This window comes from Podarcis pityusensis, assembly GCF_964106645.2.
Source record: "Podarcis pityusensis genome assembly, chromosome: 4".
Classification (NCBI taxonomy): Eukaryota; Metazoa; Chordata; class Lepidosauria; order Squamata; family Lacertidae; genus Podarcis; species Podarcis pityusensis.
The window spans coordinates 51,650,933-51,674,830 of NC_138027.1; the positions used below are offsets into that span (position 1 = coordinate 51,650,933).

Consider the following 23,898-nt stretch of genomic DNA (forward strand, 5'->3'; position numbering starts at 1 on the left):
AGGATTAGGGATAGCCATCATATATTTGACACAAGCTTTTATATTTTACACCTCTATCATATTCCCCTTACTCACTTTTTTCCTAACCGCCTGATCATTTTGGTTGCTCTTTTCTCCACCTTTTCAGCTCCACAGTATCCTTTCTGAGATGTGGCAACTAGAGCAGTACATAGTATGCCAACTGAGGTCACACAATAGATTTATATATATGTATAATAATATTGGCAGTGTTATTTTCAATCCCTTTTCTAACGATCTCTAAAATGGAATTCACCTTTTTCATAGCTGCCACACATTGGGTTGACATGTGTTGGCACCAGAGTGACAGCCACCTGTAAGAGGTGTAGCAAACCTGTCATAAAGGTTTTGCCTATCTATGAGTAACACAAGCACAACCTACCTACCTACCTACACAATTTTGCTACCCCTAAAGTGGAAACATGATGATGTAGTCAACCTTGCAAGTGGGTTATGTGAAAAAATAGCTATCATATTTTGTGATGTGCAGACAAGAACAGATAGAAGTTCATACCTGAAAAATGCTGTGTAGCAAAACTAACTGTAGTTAGTTTTATCAAAGCCTATTTATTTCAACGAGTTTCTTAATTCTGCAAAGGATTAAGCTACATAGGTATTTGAGATTATGGGAATTATTTACATGAATAGATCAACTGCATTGCTTTTATTGTTTGTCATTAGCATTAAAATGTTATTTTAAATTAAAATCAAACTTGTTTCGACATTCATAATTTATCAGATGTAAATGAGTAAAGTTCTTAGTATTTATTTATTTTTAAAAAAGTAAAAACATAGAACAAGATCCAACATTACACCAGTGGATGCGATTGGATTTTCTCCTGCCAACCCACTCCCCAAAATGCTCCAGAAGGTCCCACAACACATTTGGGATGAAAAGGGGAGGGGAGGAGGTACAAGTCCTGTTGTCATAAACAGAAGCGGGACACCACAATTACATGCCACCCACAGAGGACTGCTAAAGTTTCATTTAAGTGTTCCATGTGATTTTTCCACCTCTTGATGATCTATTGTCCTTCAACTCCAAAGTACAGTTGAAAAATATCACCACATCCACTGTCAAGTAAAAAATGATACAATTGTCCCAAATCCATGTGATTTCCTCTGGCACCATGTGCATTAAATATTTTTTCTTCAAAAGCAAAAAACTTCTTTTGTTTTTCCATTTCAGCTTCAGTCCCTTCTAAGCAAATGTCTTCTCTGTGACGTATTAAAATTCTCTGCCACGATAATCTTCTGATTCTAAATTCAATGAGAGAATCACAAATTTAGAAAACACAATAAGCCCTACCAACTAAAATTACTTCTGACTTCGTCCTGTTGAGGCCAATGGAATTTATTAGTCACAATTAACTTAAATCCTAGTGTTTTCAATAGAACTTAAGACATGGGCTAATATATTCTGAAACTGTAAAAGGAACAATATTACAAAAATGTGACAAACCTTTCTTTATATAAATATTCTTAGAAGCAAAGTGTTGCATTTATTACACCACAATATCCATTACAATACAGTGGTACCTCAGGTTACATACGCTTCAGGTTACAGACTCCACTAACCCAGAAATAGTGCTTCAGGTTAAGAACTTTGCTTCAGGATGAGAACAGAAATTGTGCTCCGGCAGCGCGGCAGCAGCAGGAGGCCCCATTAGCTAAAGTGGTGCTTCAGGTTAAGAACAGTTTCAGGTTAAGAACGGACCTCCGGAAAGAATTAAGTACTTAACCCGAGGTACCACTGTACTCCTAAATCTGTTTTCTATTATATTCTATTATAATGAAAGTGGGTAACTTATATAAATTACAGGGGAAACCCTCCTAGGCACTTATAGAGTTGGAAGAGACTACAAGGTTTATCTAGCCCAATCTACTGCAATGCACATTTCGCCAAATGTGGGGCTCGAACCAACTCTACCATGCTCTACCAACTTTAATATATTTATATATAACCCCTTACTAAATAAATAGATTCTAGTGGATGGTCAGCCTCCTTGCCACTGAGGGGACTATGATTTGAAAAGAGCCTATTTTCAGTATTCACATTCCATGTTAGTGGTTGAGGTGATGAATATTCTCTCTTGAAAGAGAGAGGTTGTGAGAAACAGAATGAAGACTAGAAGCCATTTACTAGTTTATACAGTGGTACCTCGGGTTAAGTACTTAATTCATTCTGGAGGTCCGTTCTTAACCTGAAACTGTTCTTAACCTGAAGCACCACTTTAGCTAATGGGGCCTCCTGCTGCTGCCGCGCAGCTGGAGCACAATTTGTGTTCTCATCCTGAAGCAAAGTTCTTAACCCGAGGTACTATTTCTGGGTTAGCGGAGTCTGTAACCTGAAGCGTATGTAACCTGAGGTACCACTGTAGTTCCTAAGCATACTTATACTGCCTTCCTCACAATGCCACCAGAAAGATTTTGGCAACAAAAAGAGGCCTGAACAATGGCTTGAAAGTTTCTTCTGACATTAAGGTCTTGGATTGCAACTATGTCTGGTCTCAGGACATAAATGGAATTCATACAATTCCCATACTGTTACTGATTTAAGGTCACACCCACATTGTGCATTTAAAACAGATGGCTTCCTCCAAAGAATCATGGGAACTGTAGTGTGAAGGGTGCTGGGAATTGTAGCCCTCTGGGTGGTAAACTACAGTTCCCATGTTTAAGTCATGTGTTTTAAATTTGTGAATTTAAATACGGTACCCTCCAGATCTTGTAGACTACAACTCCCATCAACCCCATCCAAAATGATCCAACAGTCAGGGATGATGGGATCTGCAGTCCACAGCATTTGGGCAGCACCGTGTTGGCTACCCCTAATTTAAGTGACCATCGTATTCCTACAAACCTTTGAAAACCTGTATTCAATGCCTTGGTCACCCACGTGCGGCTCTACATCTCTTGCCTCTACTTTCTTAGTTTCTTCTTCCAACAGAGAGCTTTCCATCATGTTTTTCTTGGTGATGAAACAGTCACTGACAATCTCATCATGCCATCCCTCTTCTGTGAGGTATGCGCACACAGGACTTTGAAATATGGAGCCAATTTTTACTTGGCAAAAAAGATCAAGCAACTGCCTAATCACAGTGCTAAATTATGGTGCTGTAAAGTATAACTGGCAGAATAAGCACAGGAAGGATTCTGAATATACAGTGAAAAATATTAGTTTCAGGAATTTATGACTGAAGTAAACCACCAAAAGGTAGCAACTCAAGAATGCAAGATATAAAGTGAAAAACAAACCTTGCCCAAAACTCCTCACACAGGCTCTGCTGGCCCTCTACACAAATGATACCTGGTTTCCCAGGCATGCTAAATCCAGACAGAGAGAGTTCCTTAGCCCAATCAACTATATTCTTTCTTTTGTGCTTGTTATAAATGTGATGACTGTAAATCCATAGTCTAGTGAAAACATTATCTGACTTCTGAATACTTGATTTCATCATGCTGGAAGATGAGGGATCTCTGCTGATGTAAGCAGTGCCATGTTCTTTAATCCATTCTCTTGCACTTAATATGCAGACTTCACCAACACAGTGTGTCTTCAAGTAGGTTATAAGATCTGTGTTCAGCTGTACCTGCTGTGATCGGCTTATAGATGGAGATCTAAAGGGGGAGGAATGATGGCATTGTTTAGAATACAAATGAAAGGGTTTAAAAAATGGAAGAATCTAGTTTTCCTTAATTATTGGGAATGCTCTAGGGTGACCTTAGGCTCACACAATCTCTGTCCCTTTCTTTCTTCTTTGTGTGTGAGGGATAAAGTTTAAAGATTCCATTTGCTTTGGGGGGGGGGGAGGATAAATCCCTGAATTCTCACTGCAGTCATTAGACTTATTATACTGCATAAGACAGTTAAATGCAGACTTTATATTGCAACAGAATAAACAATGCATTTCAACCTTTAGGCCACTTTTCTCTGTATCAAAATATGTAGTACCTGATAGTAATTTCTGGAAGAACAGCTGGGTATTTTAATGGGAAAGCACAAAACAAAGAAAGTGGAATCTAGAAAGGAATTCAAAGAAACAGAGATTACTAAATATCTAGTCTCAAATACCATACTTCATTCAGAACGGTGATGCCTTACCTTATTTCCATCTGCAGTGTCTAATTCTAAATTCAATGTAAACTGTATTTTTGATGATGGCACTTCCGAGGTGCATCTGTCAATGTGATCCTTCAGTTCTGCTAAAGCCAGTTGGTCAGTCACTTTAAATTCATCTTCATTGGGGAACATACTAGAAAGCAAATCTAATTCAGAAAGTTGTAGTTCAGCCTCTTCCAAGTTGCTCATTTTAAATATGTTTATGTGATTCCTAAACAAGTTAGAGGGAAATAGTGTTAGTATTTGCAGCTTCTGGTGCTGTATATGGCTATATTTGATGGGACAAACACATGAAATCTTTAACTGGTTCCAGGATATTACCATTAATTTCTGTCATTTTTCCACATTGAAGGAATTGAAACACAGATTCCCATCAACATCTATTTTATTGGCAGCCCAATAATATGCACATTTACTTCCAAATGACTGCATTGGATTATAAATTTGCATCCCAATCCTATGCATGTTCACTGTGATGAGTGTGGTTTACAGTGCATTCCTACACACAACCCAATACTGAAGTTTAAGACAGCAAGTAGTAGTTTCCTCAGGTGAGGGGGGGGGTGCAGCAAAGACCCAAGTTTCAAGTGAAAAGCTACTGCCAGTAGTTACCCTACTGCCTGTGGGAGGAGGCATCTTTGGATAAACTAGATTCAAAACCTTGTGGACTATGCCTCAATTATGCCAGCCAGGAGCTAGAATAGCAAAACTCATACAGAAAAATACCACACACACACACACACACACACACTCATATTTTGACCTGGCCAGTTCCAAGCCAACAGGATTTGGGATGCAAGGGGCAATCAGCTACTTTTCTGATCTCTAACCAGGATGAGGATCACTCTGATACTCCCAGATAAACTTGCATATGACTGCAGCCTTACAGTGCAATCCTGTATATGCATATTCAGCAACAAGTCATATGGAGTTATATGAGATTTACTCCCAAGTAAGTGGATACAGGGCTACAGCCTTAGCTTCACGGATTATGGATCACTGATGAGTGTATCTTGTAGGTTATATGAGTTTCCAAAGAACAGTTAACAAAGATTTGAGGTATACATTGAAAAAATTTAGATCAGCGCCTGAAAAAGATTGCATAAGCATGGGCCACGTGGCACATTCTTATGCATGTTTACTCAGAAGTATCTACCACATAGCCAGAGCCTTTATCCAATCAAATGTTAAATAGATATGCCTTTTGCACTAGCTGATCATTTACATTTTCACACAGCAATTCTATGCATGTTTACTCAGAAGCAATACAGTCTCCATAGCAGTGTATGTGGATTGCAGCCCTGGATGTTGAAACACTCAACCCTACATTTTTTCATATTTCCAACTATCCAGGTCATCCTAAATTCGGCACTTTCGTTTCTGTGTAAGCAGACAGTCATCAGGGCATTTCTTTCTTTCTGATTAAGGGTTGATATTCCATGTTAGTGATAGGATAGAACCACTGCAATCAACTGATTTATTGTTAGTAGGACTCCAATGACCCTGTTTCCATATTGTTTATACAAATACACGGAAATATAAATCGAGCTCCACCCGATCCCAAATTAAAATATCGTGACCGCTTGCCTTTACTGCTACCTTGTGATGGGGGGGGGGGGAGAGAACGCTGGCCAAAACCACACTAAAAACCTGGATTTCTCAGCAAAGTTCCCGCCTACGAACACCCTTCCCTTCTGCCCTGGAAAGTTCACAGCGAACCCGGAAGCTGGACTCGGCGTGGCTTGTTTATCCTTCGCTTCACTTTAGATCTGGACCACAGACTTCCTCCCAGGGAGTCCCTTCCCGGCAGCCAACGCACCGGAAGTTCCTGCTCAGCAAAGCGGCCCTTCTACGGTAAGAAATCTATGCTCGGCGAACCGTCAACTGCTTCCCCCCCCCTTTTTTTTTTTGTGCCGCTCTACAGGACTGTTAATATCCGCCGCAAATATCCACCTCAGACACAGAGATAGGTCGCGAACCGTTTAAATCCGGGACGTTTCTTTCCGGCTACGGAGCGCGGGCGACACCTCGGGACTCCTTCGCCCCATGCTGCGCAGTTGCTCGCTCTCTCCCCTCCCCCCGCCCCACTTTGCCCTCACCGGCCGCTTCATTTACTTTCGTCTTCTCCGTGACGCAGCGCAGGACCGTTTTCCTATTGGCTCTGGCTTTTGTCAGTAAGGGCAGACTAGGCGGGGTTAAGGTGACGTGACCAATCAAAGCTGGGGTCTGCCTCCCACCCGGCAAGTTGCGGCGCGTTCTAGTAGAAATTGCAGCGAAGCTCGTTTTCTGAAGGGAGAGGAGAGCTGGGCCATTCGCGAGCTGCGTGTTTCTCCCTCGACTCTCAGACGGTGACGCGCCGCAGAGGCTGCCACGGAGCAGTGGGGACTGTTGGTCTCTCCAGGCATGCGGGGTGCTGTCGCGGGGCTTTATATGTATCTCCTTCACCAGAATTTTCGCTTAACGGCTTGCGGGTGAGTAGTACCATCCCTCTTAAGCCCATGTAGTCGCAAAGGAGGAGGCGGCGGCGGCAGTGCCAGGTCTGCCTTGGCTTGGCTTTCTTGGAGAGGCAGAATATTTTGCCCTTCCAACCTGAGGCTGCCAACTTCTGAAGGGCTCTACTCCTGGGCATAAAGGGAGGGGAGGACGAGGTTTTGTGTGACTGCGCAGGAACACGAGCTGGGTCCAAGAAGTGCAGCACTCCGTGTCCGGTTAAGGAAAGTGGCCAGTTCTCTTGCTGGTCTTTGGTCCTGCGCCTGTTCAAGGCAGCAGGACATGCAGAAGTTTCGCAGGGGGGCTATTTTCTTAAGATGGAAAGGCAGGCTTTGGGAAAGACAGGATTTGGCCTCCGCAATCATTTGAGCGCGCTCCCTGCCATTAACGTGGGCTAAGGAAATGGCACTGGCCAAGCAAGTCACGGGGATAAAAAGTCGTTGTTGTTTAGTCGTGTCCGACTCTTCGTGACCCCATGGACCAGAGCACGCCAGGCACTCCTGTCTTCCACTGCCTCCCGCAGTTTGGTCAAAAGAAGTTGTAGGGAAATGTTTTCACCAGTTTTAAGGTCTGCATGCAGGGCAGGTTAGCTATTTACAGTACAGTATTCCCAACACTTGGTTTTATTTGTGGTTTTTTATATTTCAAATTGTCTTTTTAAATTGTCCAGTAGCACCTTATAGACCAACTAAGTTTGTTCTGGTATAAGCTTTCGTGTGCATGCACACTTCTTCAGATACACTGAAGCAGAAGTCACCAGACCCTTATACAGTCATACCTCGGGTTACAGCCTTTTCAGGTTGCGGACCACCGAAACCCGATAGTACTGGAATGGGTTACTTCCGGGTTTTGGTGTTCGCAGAAGCGCCGAATTGCAACCCGTGCATGCGCAGATGCAGGTTGCGAACATGCATCCCACACAGATCACGTTTGCAACCCGAGCATCCACTGTATATAGTGGGACGGTGGGGTGGGGTATTTCTCAGTAGGGTAGTAGGGGATGGGTGATTGGCTCAATGGGTATGGTAAACATGTTGACGACTGCAATTAGTCCTACAGGAAAAAGCAAGGGATAGTATGCAGATGACCAAAAATAGCTTTAGCGTGTGTAATGAGACAAGAATCCAATATCTCTATTCAGACTAGGTCTCTCCGTAGTTTTCAGTTTGGTAATAAGTTGTAATTCAGCAACTTATCTTTCAAGTCTATTTCTGAAATTCTTTTGTAATACGACGGCTGCTTTGAGATCTTGTATTGGATGTCCTGGGAGATTGAAGCGGTGTCCTACTGGTTTCTCTGTCTTGTGATTCCTGATGTCAGTTTTTTGTTCATTTATCCTTTCGCATTGGGTTTGGCCTGTTTGTCCAATATAGAGAGTTGAAGGGTACTGCTTCTAACATTTTGTATGCCATAAAATGCTAGCAGTAACACACTTGTGAAGAAACAGGTGTTTTCCTCCCCTCACAGCATCCCAGTTGCTAATAATTCAGTGGATGCAAGGGAATGAGGATGTGTCCCAAACTGCTCAATAGCAATGCTTGTGTGAGCATTTACTTGTCTTATGTCGTAGGAAAGGGCCTTAAATTTAAAACTTTATGCCCTGAATTGTGTTTAACTCCTATCAGAACACGAGACTCTTAATCTCAGGGTCGTGGTTTCAAGCCCCATGTTGGGTTAAAAGATTCCTGCATTGCAGGGGGTTGGACTAGATTACCCTTGGGATCCCTTCCAACTCCAGAATTCTGGGAAACTAATTGAGTTAAAAGTGAGAAAGAAGCAGAAATATGGACTTGTAATATGGACTTACATCAGTGTAAAAGACTGCTCTTCCCTTTTCCAGGGGTGCTGTTTCCACCCCAGAGATTGCTGTGAGTAATAGTGCAGAAAGTTGAGCAAAGTACTCCAGGGACTTGACCTACACTGAATTTGTTTTTGTAGGGAGGAGAAGCCAGAGTAGGTAGACTATTTTGAAAACATATGTAAAGATGTCACAGTAGTCATTCTTGAGTAATCCCTACAGCAGTACAGTTATACTGTATTTGCAGAAAGTCTATTTATTTGTCAGCATGTATCCCCACTGTGCAGGCAGTCTATGGGGATTGGAATATGAACAGCCCTAAACTGTTCATAGTTAACATACACAAAAATGCATTTACCTTTCTGATTAGTGTTGTGTTAAAAAAAAAATCAAAAGCCAAGATTAGGATCTGAAAGCTGCTATAGGCATGGCCAGCGGATCTTTGTTGTTCAGATTATTTTTTTAAATAGTCAAAAGTTTGCTCTGTGTCCTGGCTATTCCATATTGGACACATGCAGCTAAGTCACATGTTTCTCAGGATAATTTCCAAAATAGAATGTAAGTTCTATATAATCAGGCTAACCTGTCATTTGCCAAGGGAAGCAGCAACAATAGGAGCAAAATATGTACAAGCATGTAGAATATGTGGTAGAGGTAACAACAAATCAAGACCACCAAAACCTGTACTACTGAAGTTTGTGCTGGCAAATAAACATGTTCCCTAATATTTTCTGTTGCAGAACGTTACCTGTTTCTGAGTGTTCCCAATACAACAGAGAGTACATTTTAAAGTATCTAAATCAGAGCTTTCCAAACAGTGTGTCACGACACGTTAGTGTGTCGGCTGCAGTGTATAGGTGTGTCGCATGAACACTCCCTGCGCTCCTCCTGGGGTCAAAGGGTTAGTTTAAGCTCTGATTTGCTAGTAAAACTGAATTTCTGTGACGAGAAATGATGCATGTCCCAAAAGTGTGTCACCAACTTGAAAAGTTTGGAAAGCTCTGATCTAAATCCATGCCCTTATATTGTAGCATTTTGTAGTTTAGTATGTGATATCCCATCAGACTAGCTTAACCTGCTGTACTAGAACATGACACTTCACTTCATATTTAGTCTCTGAAATATTATCTGTCGCACTTGTATGCATGTCAGTAATTTTATTTATTACATTTATATCCTACTTTTCCCCAAAGAAGCTCAAGGAAGTACACAGGGTGCTCTCCCATTTTATCCTCTCAACAATACTATTGTGACAAAGAAAAAATGACTTGCCTGTGACCACCCAGAGAGCTTTAGGGTTAAGCATGGATTTGAACTCAGTATCTTTGCAGTCAAAAGTCCAATGTTATATAATAGACTGCATGAGCACTCTCATTGAGTTGCAGCCTTCCTGTACACAGTGGCACATTTAAGGGATCAAATCTTGGCTTGATAAGCCAAGATACAAATAACCTTCTGGTAACAGCTTTGTTTCTTCCCAGGACAAGTAACCTACAGTTAACTATAGCTTCCAGTTATGTCCAGATTTGAAACTGGTTAGCAGCTTCTAAACAAGTCAGGATATGGAAGCCGATGTCAAAAAATGGCATGCAATCAAGCAAAAAAATAATAGTTTCCCGGTTCAAGTGTAATGAGAAGCTATGATTAAGTGAAGTTTCCTGAAGTGGGGGGAGCAGTGTGGCTACATGCAAGTGCCTGAAGCTCATGCATATCTCAGCTTCTCAAGCTGATATTTGGTTATCTGAATATGCCCAATATATTCCTAAAATGTATTCTGCTGTTAAATTTGTATACAGTACTTTGTGCAAACCTTTCAGCTGGATTTTGGGCTTGCTTTGTTGCAGTTTTGCCACTTTCAACCTCAATTTCCAGGACTGATATACAAGAAAGGAAAATATAACTGGTGACACAAACTCTACCCCACTTGCTCCATGGCACATCATTATGTTCAGAGTTACCATCACCTTGAGGAATTGGGTCTTGAATGTCTTCTAGTGTAGTTGCTTTTAGTTTTTTAGGTCTCCTTCAAAATTGAGAATGATAATATTTCTTTCTCTTTTAGGCCATAAATGTTTGATGTGAAATAAAACCTTGGAGCAGCAGCATGGGAAAAAGACGAACAAAGGGGAAAAACATGCCACCAGATGACTCACCAGATATAGCAGGTATGCTTTGTAATTGTAATACTGTCAATCAGTTTCATAGCTTCGAGGAAGAAAGAGTTTATACTCTTATTTCCTTGGCAGAAGTGTAATATCTCAAAGGTGTTTGTCCTAGTGCAAATCAAATCATGTAGAGTATTTAAATTCATATTTAAGGGGCAATCTCATGATTTAATTTACAGTAGGCCTTGGACTTGCCAAAGGTTTGACTCCAGGGAAAGGTTTGCCCTTCTCAGTGAAATTTATGGGTTAACATTTACGTTTGCCTGACTCCTGTTGACTTCATTGCCTAGTTTTATCTGAATTGGGACAAAACATCTGACAATTAGCTTGGAACCCTGATGCTCTATGATCATAGTCATGATGAGAAGATTAAACAGCAGTGTAGCTTTATCCTCAGTATAAAATGGCATGATTACTTTTCTTCTCCTGCCTGAACCTCCCTGTGTAAAAACAGGTTTGCTGTGCTTGTGACCCCATTATTTCCGATTCTTAAATAAATAATATCCATTTGTTCAGCTATTAAATCTCTTTTGATGGATATATGACAAAAATAGGACATTGGAATGAGGCTTGGGAAAGGACAGAGCATTAAGACCATGTCAGAAAGAAGGCAGTGATACTGGGTTATATAAGATCATGCAGTTAAAGGAAGACACCTGATTCTTTTAAAGAAAAAATGTTTTAAGAACAAATAAAGCAGGTCTTGCTCAAAGAGCTATAGAGCTTTCATTTTGTACAAAGTTCACAAGCTCTGCTTAGTAGAGCAGCACCAGCAACTATTACTTCTTCTCACAGTTCTTTGGCTATATGTCTTAGGTTTTTGTTCATTAATCACACCAGTGTCTCACTGTGCACCCAGGAAGCTACTGTGGCAGATGTAGAATTGTATCATTTTTTTTCTCACAACAACTCTGTGAGGTAGGTTAGGTTGCAGGACAATAATTTGCCCAAAGCCACCTGGAGAGTTGCACTGTACAGCAGAGATTGGAGTATTTCTACCCCTACACCACATTCATTCTAAATAATGTCCCTTTTAAATTTGCCTTGCCTTGTTGAAACTTCCCAATAGAACCTGTATGCAAGCACCTTCGCAAAGGATTGGAACAAGGTGGCCTGAAAAAGGTGTTGCAGAATGTGGACTGGAGCTCCTGCCAGGATTGCCGAACATCAGACAGTGAGACCCGTGAGAAATCTGAAGAGAAAGCAGAAGACGGACCTTCAATATGGTTATGCCTGAAATGTGGCCACACGGTATTTCTTTCCCTATAATATGCTACCAAGGGTGGGAAATGTATAACTGCTTTGTTTCATTAGCACTGAACAGTACTCCTTATAGTGGAACTATTCCTTATTGCAACTATTTGAAGGTTTCACTTTAAAAAGTTTAATTCAATAACTGTTGACTTGCAACCTTTATTGTATTTGCAACTGTTGCTATTCCAGGGCTGTGGCAGAAATTCTCAAGAAAAACATGCCATAAAGCATTATGAAACACCAAGATCAGAACCTCATTGTTTGGTTCTCAGTTTGGACAACTGGAGTGTGTGGTGAGTTTGTCAATATTCCAGTTAGAAGAATACATTTCCCCCCCCCCTAAAAGTTATTGGAATAATTATGTAACCTTTTGTGCAGTGTACCTGACTTATTTTATTTACCATTTCTGTCATGCTTTGGCTGCATACTTAGTTTTCTCTCTTCCTCCTGTATGAGGGGTTCCTCTTACACCATCTTCCTATAGAAACCATTATGGAGCTCTTATTCTGAATATGTGCCAGCACACATGGCATGCAACATATAACAAAAAAGGGAATCGCTACCTAAATTCTTGTGTTGTCATACTAATTAAGTGCCTTGTAATTCATCCCAGACTACAAACATTCTTTCATATTTTCAGGGGCAGTAACATGGTTTATCATAAATGCTTTCTATTTTCTTGAGAGGCTCACCGCTATAGTGATTCTGCACCCCTTCCCCATCTTGTCATAGCGCTTATGTTGTAAATTGTTTATAAATATCTCTGGCACACACACGAAAGCTTATACAGCAGAAATTAAGGATTAAATAATACATAACTAGTAGCAATAATAAAGTACTAAGATTGTGTTAATCTTGTATTGATTTATTAGGAAATAAGAACTCTGCGGCTCTGTGAGACTTCTAAGTGAACTTACTAGAATTTGCTTCTGATATAGATTTAATTCCTTGATTTATACAATATACCAAGTTTAGTCTTAAAATTGCTGTATTTGTCTACTGTGCAAAATTTTTGGTCATAGACAACAGCTGCTGAGAACTTAGTAGCTGGACATTTTGTAGTAAAGAACTGCAAAATTCTAGCTGATTATATATATTTATATATATATTTTAAAGGCTCTGATAACCGCTTTCATATCATATGTGAATACAACTTTATTTGAAATGTATCTACATCATGATATGCACTTTATTTTGAAGCCAGCTGCACTGGGCTTCTGGGTGTTTTTTTATTAATCTGTTTTTCTCCTTTTTGTGGACGCAGGTGCTATTTGTGTGACAATGACGTGCCATACAATAGTAATGGTCAATTGGGCCAGCTTGTGGATTATGTTAGAAAACAAGCACATGTGAACATGCAGAATACAGGTAAGTTCTGACATCATTGGGACGTGGCTACTGATTTAGAAATTGATGGGTTTTTTGTTCACTGTCACCTTCCAGACTAGAATGTACTAGAAACGCTAGGAGGTCTAGCTTTTCTCTGAGTAGTATTAGTAATTGCTGCATCCTAACATCTCTCGGTTTGTTGTATTTTGAGAGACAAAATGAATTGTTTTTATTTCAGCATCAAAAGAAGAAGAAAACAAGCCATTGGAAAACAAAAAAATAAAGGACCACCTAAATGAGGAAGAGAGGGAGAAAAAAGAGATATTGATGAAGGACAACAAACTTCATTTAAATGGCAATGCAGAAGTGACAGTGAAGGGTCTCAGTAACCTGGGGAATACCTGTTTCTTTAATGCAGTTCTGCAGGTATGGTGGAGATTCCTAGCAATTCCTAGATTCCTGATCTCCCCCCACCCCCATTTGTGCTGAAGTAGCAACAGGAGCTTCATTGCTTACCAGTTCTGTTTCTTGACAAATATCAAGTTGCAAGCTCTTATCTTTTAAATCCCTGTATAGCCAGTATGATGAAATGTATTATCCTGAATGCATTTGTCTGATTGCTGGGGAACAAAGCCTCTTAGGGTAGGCTTTGTCCTGAATGCTAATAGCGTGAGGTGGAGAAGTGGGAAAAATTTTGTGGGGAAATGATTGTCATTTTTCTTGCTGACAATCTTGTTCGCTGCCTTTATTTGAATAAATTGTGGTCTCAAAAGGATTTTGAACGTAAGGAAATGTTTCTAGGTATGACAGTGAGTTCCCAAACGTGTTGATCATTGACTCTAAAAAAAAATTCCCTGCAGAACTTATCACAAACACCAGTTCTGAGAGAGCTGCTAAAGGAGGTTAAAATGCCGGACTTGGCAGTTACACTTGAACCACCAGAATTCTCAATAACGGTATGTTAGCTGTTGTTTTATGGTGTATTAAAATTTTTAAGAGGTGGATTTAAGCAAGCTTTACCAAAAAGCCTGTGTCTGAATTTTGGGGATGGCCAGGTCAGTTGACGCAGTGGCCTGCTTCAGATGCAATGGCTTAGTGCTATATGAATAAGCCCCAGGCTCATTTACTACGTCATCCTGCTCCTGTGTTATAATGTCGATATCAGAAGCTTTCATTTCAGTTTCTAGCTAACCACAGTTGAGCATCATGTCCAAGCCTGAACAGATGTGTTTAGCCTTAATTAGTTTCAGAAAGCAAACCAGCTTCCACCACTGAAGACTCTCCTTTTCAGGCAGGTGTTATGAAATTCACATGGTTATTCTTCAGGCCAGGCACCCATGATAGCTCCTTTTCAACCCCTTGACCCATGTCCCAGGCATTTTCTTTCCTCATGGTTCCCTGACCCTCATGACTAGCTGTGTGAAGGAGAGGGGCAGAAATTCCCATTGTGTGACAATTCTTTTGCAAGTGCCGCGCTGGATACAGGCTACAAAATTTACAAAAAGACACATTTTGTTGAGGGCAATCCAGATGTTTTTCTATATTGCTTCAAATGAATGAATGGCAAATTACTTTTTAAAATGTATGTAATACAAATGCTCTTTTTGTGTGATGTTCAGGAACCCATGGTAGTTACACTTGGTCAGCCAAGACCTCTTACACTAGCCATGTGTCAGTTTCTGACAGAAATGCAAGAGACTAAAAAAGGAACTGTGACCCCCAAAGAACTCTTCTCTCAGATCTGTAAAAAGTGAGTATCTGCCTGGGTTGTAATGTTAATATTGAAAAGCTTACATAAAACAGTGAATTGCATATATTGGTTGGTCTATAGAGCAATTTGATTGGGTTAAGGCATTTTAGGTTGTATTTCTTCCTGTACATCATGAGATGTTAGCATTGTCTTATAAATACTTGAAGCTGAAAACAGGCTTCGTGTCCACATGTCTCAGTTTCAGTCCTGATTAGTTTATGCCACAGTGACCAAGAAAAGGCCTACAGATTATGGTTTGCTGGGAATGAAACAAATCACAACCCCTGGTTTGGACATAACCCCAAGCCAGGGATCATGGCTTGTTCCCTCACCCATGATTGGGAGGAGCAAAGCAACCAAGATTACCACATTCATGGTAAACCATTACCAAGGCCAGGGGTATCGATTTCTAGTTAGACATGCAAAGGATTGTGCTGTACATTATTGTGCAGTACATTATTTAAGAACATGTTTGATCTTTATGATGACTGCCAAAATTATGTAAGGAATAATAAAATGAAACAAGGACGTTTCTTTTTTATAACTTCCTAGAATAATGTAAAAAACAAAAGGAGAGCTGTTAAGTGATGTGAGCCTTTGTTTTTCCCTACCAAGTTATGTTCCCACTTTTAAAATGTTTCTATGTCCTTACTGTAATATTTTGAATTTAAATCTTTATCCTTTATGTTGTTATATTTAACAGAGCTATACGATTTAAAGGTTATCAACAGCAAGACAGCCAGGAACTGCTTCGCTATTTATTAGATGGGATGCGAACAGAAGAAATCCAGGTAAGTATCTAGTACAGAATGTCTGCAGCCTGGAACTCCCTGTCCTCTTAGTGCACAAAGAGCATTGAGGAGAATGGTGGGGCAGAACAAAGGTCAAGTGGGTGGTTCAGCCCCACCGCGCCATCCACTGCTGCTTGCTGGGAAAGGTGTCTGTGCTTAGTTCTGAGTAAATATGCATGAAATTGGGCTGTCACAGAATCAGAAATGTAAAAATATGTGTATATTAATTATAATGGAGAGTATTTATTTCATGACACCTTTCAGTATTGGCAAATGTGCCCATAGGCCCCAAACGCTTGGAAACCCCTGCTTTATAATACAGGAATATGTAGAGTAGCTATCTGTTTTGACTGTTAAGGTGGTGATTAAACTTGATGTTTAGTAGAATAAACAACAACAGAAATGTTTAGCTTTGTTACAATTTACAATTATATTTATTTCTAGCGTATTTCTGCTGGAATTTTTAAGGAACTGAATAATTCTACTGATAAAGAAAATGAAGAACTAAAAAAGAAAATCAAAGGTAATAACTTCTATCAGTTCCTCACCTTGGGCATTGTTTCTTTATTAATTTTGGTATCCAAAGAGTTGCATATGAAACATATGCACATTCTGCCCTATCACAACCACAAAAAAGGCTGCTGAGGATTCTCCAGAAAAGGATGTGATAAGTGCCAGGGGAAATTATTGGGAAAATTAATTTTCTTCCTGCCTTATGTGCATGCAGAGGTGCTTTCCACTCACACCAGATCCTTGTTGATAAATAAATAACTGAAAGTTGCATCAAAATTGCTTGGCAGTCGAAAGCACTTTCAAAAGCAGGTTGTGATATGGGGAAGTGGGGCTGTTTCATGTGTTTAATAATTCCAGTGGACGTGAGCAAATGCTTTGGATCTTTGTCGATTCCAACCCATCTTTTCAATGGAGAAAGAAAAACAATAATTAATATATAGGAATGTTCACTGTGCCATTGGGAACTATTATTCAACTCCATTTCACTTCTCCTTTCCTAAGGGGCTATAATGTCTTCATGATGCTCATTGGTTGGGAGTGGGGGTATCATCTTGTTCAACTCAGTGTAGCTCTTCATACAATAACATCTTCAGATCAAGATAAAGTTTTAATGTTTTCTCTTAATATTTCAGAGTATGAAAAGGGAAAGGTGACACCGAGCTTTGTGGACCGTATTTTTGGTGGAGAATTAACAAGCACAATAATGTGTGAGGAGTGCCAAACTGTAAGTGGCTTTCCTTTTTGATACAACCTAAATAGCTTATAAATTTGGTGGCAAGCAGAATGACACAAAGGCTCTCTTTGCTGTTGCTGACTTGAGATTTCTATAATGACCTACATCCCAGACACTACCTTTGATGGGGGAATGAAGTGTGCATGAGTATATCCTATAGTTCTATAAGGGTTCTTGCAGAACTGGAAATCTTATAAGCTGGAGGAGCTGCTGTATAAGATTTCCAGTCACCTATTGGCTTTTACTTGTAATTCCAAAAAATGTTGGTATTTACATTCAGGCAAAAGAATAGAGCAATAATAGCAGCCCAGTCTGCTTTTGTATCTTGCTTTCCTACTTTCAAGAATGGGACTTCTTATCCTTCTTTGGCACCTACTCTTAGCTTTGAGCACTCTCTCTCACTCCTCGAAGCTGGGGATTATTTTTCAATAAACTTATTTTCACATAACTGAAGATATAATGGTTGTTCTTAAACTCAGGCGATTTTTCTAATACTATGATAAAATGTGTATTTCAGATTTCGTTAGTGCACGAGTCATTCCTTGATTTGTCACTCCCTGTCTTAAATGAGGTAAGATCAGATTGCTTTTGTTTTTAGGCTGTTGTGCTCATGGAATGACTTCGTTTGTGCATCAAAACTTCCCTTCCCTCTGTTTCCCCCACATGCTTCCCACAACTCCCCCAGCCCTCCAGAGCAGATGGTGGGGGGTTCAGCGAGAGGAGTGGGAGGAGAACTTCAATTGTGCAAACAGAAGTCATTCTACAGTTGGTATCCTTGTGCTCACAGAAGAGCTTTTGATCTAGTAGACGTCTTTGTTAAAAGAAGAGGAAGGGAAGCAATTTTTGCCAATTCCTCCTCTAGCCCCAAGAATCCCCTGAAAATCATTTCCAAAAAGCAGGAGACCCTCCAGAACAGCATGGAAGATAGCATAGGATTGCAGAAGAGAGAATAATATGAAATTGATTTCTATCTTCTGTCAGTAGCAGAGGCATCCACTGGATGAAAGTTCTGCATATATGAGGAGAGGGGTTGCTGATTCCCCCTACCCATCAGCATAGGTGCCGTGTACTTCAAGGGATATGCTTCGAGAAAGTCTTCCATTTTTTTAGGGGGGGGTGGGACAGTGAAGTGTGCAGTAAGAGAATTTCCAAAATCAGGCATGCAGCTGTACAAATTTATATGTGTACTACCATTTATTACATTTTATGGGTGCTTGCTCTCAAGCCCATCACTTATATGGGGTTCCTAAAAAGCTAATGGAGCAGGGACAAGGGTCCTTTACCCCTCAAGAAATTGTCCAACTCTCATAAGCCCAGCTGGTGGTCAGAAATGTAGTCCAGCAACATCGGCAGCAGTGCTTGGCATGTTGGTTTCTCCTGCCTTCATCAGTGAGATAGTATGTAAAGCAAAGCCCTACCCATTGTTCTTAAATTTGTTGTGAACGGTAGAAATATCCAGCTGAATATTCCCTTTTCCCCCATCCTGTTTTCCTTTGTTCATTTGATGTGCCAGTCTCAACCCAAATATTGGGGTTGACGTCCCACCATGTCTCTGAACTGTTTATCGCTTTCTTTTTAAGGGTGGCAAGAAAAAACCCAATAATAATAATAATGTTAGAAAGATGCAGGAAAAAGAGATTGAAGATGATGAAGACAACACAGGGAATGATTGTTATTTCAAGGAGAGAGAGGAGACTCCTGGTACAAGTAAGCATCTCCTGAAAAAGGCAAAGAAAATGGCCAAAAAGCAATCAAAGGTTAGTAGAGTAGCAAAGCAGAAAGCAGTTCTGTACACTTACCTCTTAAATACGGATGGTTGAAGAGTTGCTACTAGTACTGCACTGAGCATTGTAGGGTTTTGGTAGGGGAGTTAAGAAAGCCCTCCCCACCCCCCCATTCTCCTACTCTTGTGCAGTTGCTTACTCCTGTTTTACACAGGCTGTGTTTTTCTCCCATCTCCTACTGTTTGCGCATCTGTTTAACTTGTAAAGACTTCGTCACTGCAGAATCACATGACAGTCGCGGATCACCTAACAAACATATTACGCTGCAATGTAGCCATATAACTGATAGTGAACACAGGCCTCTTACTGCTCTTATTCTGAATAGAATAGAAGGTATGCATCCCTGTTGCCCAGGCATTAAGGCCAGTGCTCTATCTTGCCAGATTGCACTGGCTGTTTCATTGCTCATCTGGACTCATTTTCACCTCAGTCCAGTTTTTAAAGTTGAGCATATGTGACTAAATGCATATATTTGTACTGCATTACTTTCCGATAGGCATCCCCATCCACATTCTGTCTCTGCTAACCAAGTGTTGAGAGAGCATTGGCATTATTCTAGGCAACATGGCAAATTGTCAAGGAGATTGCTAATTTGTAAAATGGTGGAATATGTGCTCTTAAAACAGCAGGGAGGACCACCCTTGTTCAGCTTCCTTTAGCCTTGGCCAGAATGGCCAGTGATGAAGGATGATTGGGGGGGGGGGGGTAGCCAAGCATTAGTAGAGCCACAGGTTCCCATCCCTGCCTTAGGTGCTTCCTTCCCACAAATTGTTGTAAATCCCTTATTTTTACCTGTTGTTTTAAGTTCCTTTGGCTGAACTACCGAACTATTTCATCTACACCAGATTATGGTTTGGCCTTAAGTTTGAAGACAGCCTTACTGCTTACAGCTCATAAGAGCATCTATATGTAAATTAACTTGGAAGCTCAGTTTATACCAAACTTAAATGCCGTATCGTTTTATATATCTCTATGCAGCACAAATTAGGATAATTGTCCTTTTGGTACCCTTAATTTCTTGTATTTCCTTTGACAGAACCAACGCCGCCAGCAAAAAATGCAAGAAAAGGTAATCCCACTAACAGATATCTGTGCCACTGAAAAAATGGAAGGTGATCATGATTGCAGCAGTGAAACTGTAGGAAATGATTCTGAGGGTACCAGCCTAAAACAAGACGAGGAGTCATGTAACCCATGTGAAGAGCAGTGCATGGATCAGAAAGAGAGTATGAATGAGCAAGAGGGAACAACTGAAGTACAGAATGAAAATACAGGAAGTTCTGACCAAGAGGCAAACAATGAAGCCACAATGGCTGTTACCACAGAAGGCTTGGTTTCTGCTGTACAGTGTATTAATAAACATGACAATCTGCCTGCCAAACACGATAGTCTTGATGAAGATGAGGATATTACCAATGGCTTTAACAAATTATCCTTGGATGAAGAGCCTAGCGACGATTCAGAAAGCTTGAATGATCTTCACGATTCTGAGACAAAAATGTATGAAGTAGTAAATGAGGATCCAGAAACAGCATTTTGTACCCTTGCAAACAGAGAAGCTATGAACACAGAAGAAGGTTCAGTGCTTCATTGCTTGTATCAGTTCACTCATAATGAGAAACTTTGTGAGAACAATAAACTGCTGTGTGATGTATGCACACAGAGGCAAGTTTGTGGACCAAAGACCTCTGGAAAAAGTATGCTCTTAAATATTTTCTTACCATGTCAGCCTAGCATATATGACTTCACAGGGAGCAGGGAGGGAAGTTGGAAGTGCGTGTGTAGCTGTTATAAAGGCATAGACAACTGCATGTAGTAGTGTCCTAAGTAATCCTAGAGAATTGGAGATAGTCGTTTAGAGTGAGTATACAATTTGGCTGAAGTTGTATTTTTGAAAACTAATCACATAGTGACAAAACTGAATGGGAGTAGCAGCTTTGATATTTGTTTATTCAAAAACAGTAGTTTTCCAGATGTTTTGGACCACAGTTCCCAAGCTTCCAGCTTGGACTGATGGGAGCTGTAGTCAAAAACATCTTCAAGGTACAAAGTTGGTAAAGGCTGGTATACATTAATTTGTTTGTATTTTGAGTGTTACACATTTATAAAGGTCACTGTGAAAAGCTCTATTAAGCATGAGCTCAGAATCGGAGTAGCATAAATTGAGCTCTTTTCAGTCAAAGCAGTCAAAGTTTTAGCATGCCTGAAGTCTCAAATTATGTGATCCGTTATATTGCATTAGAACAATTCCATGACGGCATTCTTTAAAATCTAATAAATCATTTTTTTTCTTTTGTTCTGCAGACGTCAAGAAACATGTATACACTAATGCCAAAAAACAAATGCTTATTTCTCTCGCTCCTCCAATTCTAACGCTTCATTTAAAAAGATTTCAACAGGTATAAATGTTTCTGTAAAATAAGTTTTAAGTCCTTGCCTTCATCACTGTAAGCATCATTGCTAACAGGAAAATGCTTGAGAGAGAAACTGGGAAAATTCTTATTGCCATATTACAAGTATATTTGAGCTATAAAAGAAATAATTTAAATTTATAAGAATTCTTGTCTTGAAGATCAGAAGCTTTGTTCTTAAATCACTAGATTGTGTCATTTTTATGCATTTTATTTGCCACTGTCTCTGCTATCCTTCTAGACTGGATATAATCTCCAAAAAGTGAACAAGCACATAAAATTTCCTGAAGTAATGGACTTGGCTCCTTTCTGCTCAGTTAAGTGCAAGGTAAGCAAAGAGAAAGTCTATCTAAATTTCCACCATTTTTCTCATGCAGAAGAACAGCTTTAAAAAGTCAGCCACACAAGTTTAACTTGTGCACAAAAAATCTTGTGTGTATCCAGTAAAGAGATGCTTACTATGTGTATGTATTCAAAACCTGATAGCAGCCTGTGCTTTTCATATATCTGATCCTACCTTTCTACAGAACTTTCTCCCTCCTTCCAATCCCAAATATCCATTTGTTTCTTGAAGCATCCCAGTGGAAACAGCCATCATTGTCTCAAACTCAGTACATCAAAGACCCAACCTCTTTCCTCTGAAACCCACCCCTCATAATTTCTGGCTTCTGCCTTCCCTTGAGTGCCCCAGTGTGGCTTTAAAGTAAGCAGCCTAATGTGATGAGGGTGACTGGTTTGGAATAACCATATTTCTCTTCTGGCCATCATGCTGTCCTGGGAAATGCTGTCTCTTTTTTCTAGATCTGACTCATTTAATTGTGAGCTCTATGAAAACAAGTTATTCTAGTTCCCCCATATACTAGATAGCCCATAGACACTGCTTTTGGGGTAAGATGACCCCCTGGTATTCCCTCAGTCCTGGACCACTAGGCTTCTATCAGCACCTAAAATAAACACTTTGCCCTGTTCAAATACATGCTACTGAACATTCTTAGGGCTCACCCACACCACTTTCTGTTTTTGATAGCCAGGTTGCTCACTGGGGAAAGATGGGTCTGAGCACGAAACATGTCATGGCCTAACTGTACTGGCTACCAATTCGTTTCTGGGCCTAATTCAAATTGCTGGTTTTGACCTATGAGGTCTTAAGGAGCTCAGGGCTGTACTACATCAGACTGCCTCTCCCCACATGAACCAACCTGAGCCCTACACTCTCACCTGAGGTTCTTTTCTCTGCGGGTGATAACACATGAATGGGCTTTTGCAGTGCCGCCCCCTTTGCCCAAGGAGGTATGCTTAGCATCATCACACTTTTTTAGATGCCAGGCAAAAATATGGGTTATTCACCTAGGCCTTTGATTATAATTTTAGTGGGGTGGATCTATTTAGATATGATTTGTGTATTTGGGGCTGGTTTATCCTCTAATTTTTAGTCTCATTCTTAGCCAAATTGTTTTATTATTCACCTTTTTCTATGTTTTTGTTTGAAATGCTCCTTTTATTAATAGATAAATGCTGTCCCTTATAGTGTTTCCTGTTTATTAGCTGAGCTTGGTTATAATGAAAAGATAATTGTATACTAGTGCGGAAGAACGACCAAATGTTACGATTTTTGTGCTGCATTATAAAATCAACCTTCTTGAAGTATTTTGGATACCTTGTTTTCACAGAATGTTGTAGAGGGCAGTTCAAGAGTATTGTACTCTTTGTATGGTATTGTTGAACATAGTGGCACTATGAGATCTGGTCACTATACTGCCTATGTGAAGACGAGAGCTACTAACAACCAACTTTCTGATCTTGTCCTCCATGGCAAGATTGGACAAAGTAAGTTGCACCAGTGTTTTTACCCTAGATGACCAATGTAAAATTACTTTCTTGCCAAATTACTGGAATTTAATGACACACACCTTTTTTTTTTCTGTTCAGCTTCAGAGACTGAATCATCCAAAGGACAATGGTTTCATATTAGTGATACACATGTGCAAGCAGTGCCTCTAGCCAAAGTGCTGAATTCACAAGCATATCTTCTATTCTATGAAAGACTACTGTAAATGAGCCATTTTCTTTTACAGCTGATTTGAAACCAAGGAAAGTTGCACCAAAAAAAAACAACAAAAAAAACTATCATGTTCAATTAACTTAATATTCCATGTTCAATTAACCTGATACTCAATCTACACTGGTTTTGTCTTACCCACATCTGAACAGAACTTACATGCTTTTAAATAAAAAATAAATGTTTTATCTAACATGAATTAAATGACATTTTTACCTCTTTTACGAACATTCTAGTGCTACATGGATGCAGAAGTAGGGCTCTTGTTCTCTTAAAAGTAGGCACAACTTTTTGCCGAGGGCCACATGTAACTAAGGCTATTAATACACATGCACCCATTTACTTCCCAACAGCAACAGAGAACAGTGCTGGAAGCAGTGGAAGGAGGAATCGGGAGCAGTGGGAGTTAAAAGGTGCTCTTAATGTCCCTGTACTAGGTGTAGGAACACGTTTTTTGCCTACCTGTGCCTTAAAGGCTTAGACCGCAATACAGAGCTACAGATGTCTTCTAATGCAACTTGGGAATGTGCCAAATGAAGTTACCTGTTCAGCTTGTTGAAACATGATGACTTATAGCCACTAGGAGAGAGGAACATAACTGGCCATGGATATGTTTTCTATGAAGGGTGGTGGCAGGATGTATATAGTATTTGTGGAGCTTAGAAGAGAAACCAATTTGC

At 40.1% G+C, this 23,898-nt stretch overlaps 2 protein-coding genes across 8 annotated transcripts; one reads left to right on the forward strand and one right to left on the reverse strand.

Moving 5' to 3' along the window:
- Nucleotides 1-768: 768 nt before the first annotated feature.
- On the reverse strand, nt 769-6,234 carry RWDD2B (RWD domain containing 2B). 4 transcript variants are annotated; one of them, XM_081003552.1, is made up of 5 exons: nt 6,095-6,234; nt 4,124-4,352; nt 3,974-4,041; nt 3,277-3,639; nt 769-1,278 (listed from the first exon to the last, which is right to left on the reverse strand). In XM_081003552.1, exons 2-5 carry the CDS (start codon nt 4,328-4,330, stop codon nt 1,044-1,046), a joined length of 873 nt encoding a protein of 290 aa, XP_080859678.1. In that variant the 5' UTR covers nt 4,331-4,352; nt 6,095-6,234; the 3' UTR covers nt 769-1,043. The 4 variants fall into 4 exon arrangements, with proteins under 4 accessions (XP_080859678.1, XP_080859680.1, XP_080859679.1 ...); XM_081003554.1 differs by lacking the exon at nt 6,095-6,234 and adding an exon at nt 5,792-5,928; XM_081003553.1 differs by lacking the exon at nt 6,095-6,234 and adding an exon at nt 5,735-5,837.
- On the forward strand, nt 5,923-23,411 carry USP16 (ubiquitin specific peptidase 16). 4 transcript variants are annotated; one of them, XM_081003538.1, is made up of 18 exons: nt 5,923-5,995; nt 10,492-10,594; nt 11,664-11,845; nt 12,038-12,141; nt 13,113-13,216; nt 13,416-13,603; nt 14,038-14,133; nt 14,797-14,927; nt 15,631-15,718; nt 16,163-16,241; nt 16,864-16,955; nt 17,482-17,535; nt 18,545-18,721; nt 19,785-20,445; nt 21,053-21,147; nt 21,401-21,487; nt 22,830-22,986; nt 23,089-23,411. In XM_081003538.1, the coding sequence occupies exons 2-18, from the start codon at nt 10,534-10,536 to the stop codon at nt 23,211-23,213; spliced, it is 2,481 nt and encodes an 826-aa protein (XP_080859664.1). In that variant the 5' UTR covers nt 5,923-5,995; nt 10,492-10,533; the 3' UTR covers nt 23,214-23,411. The 4 variants fall into 4 exon arrangements, with proteins under 4 accessions (XP_080859664.1, XP_080859662.1, XP_080859663.1 ...); XM_081003536.1 differs by lacking the exon at nt 5,923-5,995 and adding an exon at nt 6,415-6,612; XM_081003537.1 differs by lacking the exon at nt 5,923-5,995 and adding an exon at nt 8,469-8,584.
- The last annotated feature ends 487 nt before the right edge of the window (nt 23,412-23,898 follow it).

Excerpts from the sequence above, each read along its gene's own strand:
- USP16 (XM_081003538.1), top strand. The coding sequence starts at position 10,534 with ATGGGAAAAAGACGAACAAAGGGGAAAAACATGCCACCAGATGACTCA. Across the intron at positions 13,604-14,037 it reads TCTTTAATGCAGTTCTGCAG|AACTTATCACAAACACCAGT; the intron begins GTATGGTGGAGA and ends AATTCCCTGCAG. Across the intron at positions 15,719-16,162 it reads TGCGAACAGAAGAAATCCAG|CGTATTTCTGCTGGAATTTT; the intron begins GTAAGTATCTAG and ends ATTTATTTCTAG.
- RWDD2B (XM_081003551.1), bottom strand. Across the intron at positions 4,042-4,123 it reads ACACTGCAGATGGAAATAAG|ATTCCACTTTCTTTGTTTTG; the intron begins GTAAGGCATCAC and ends ATTCCTTTCTAG. Across the intron at positions 3,640-3,973 it reads CTTCCAGAAATTACTATCAG|ATCTCCATCTATAAGCCGAT; the intron begins GTACTACATATT and ends CTCCCCCTTTAG.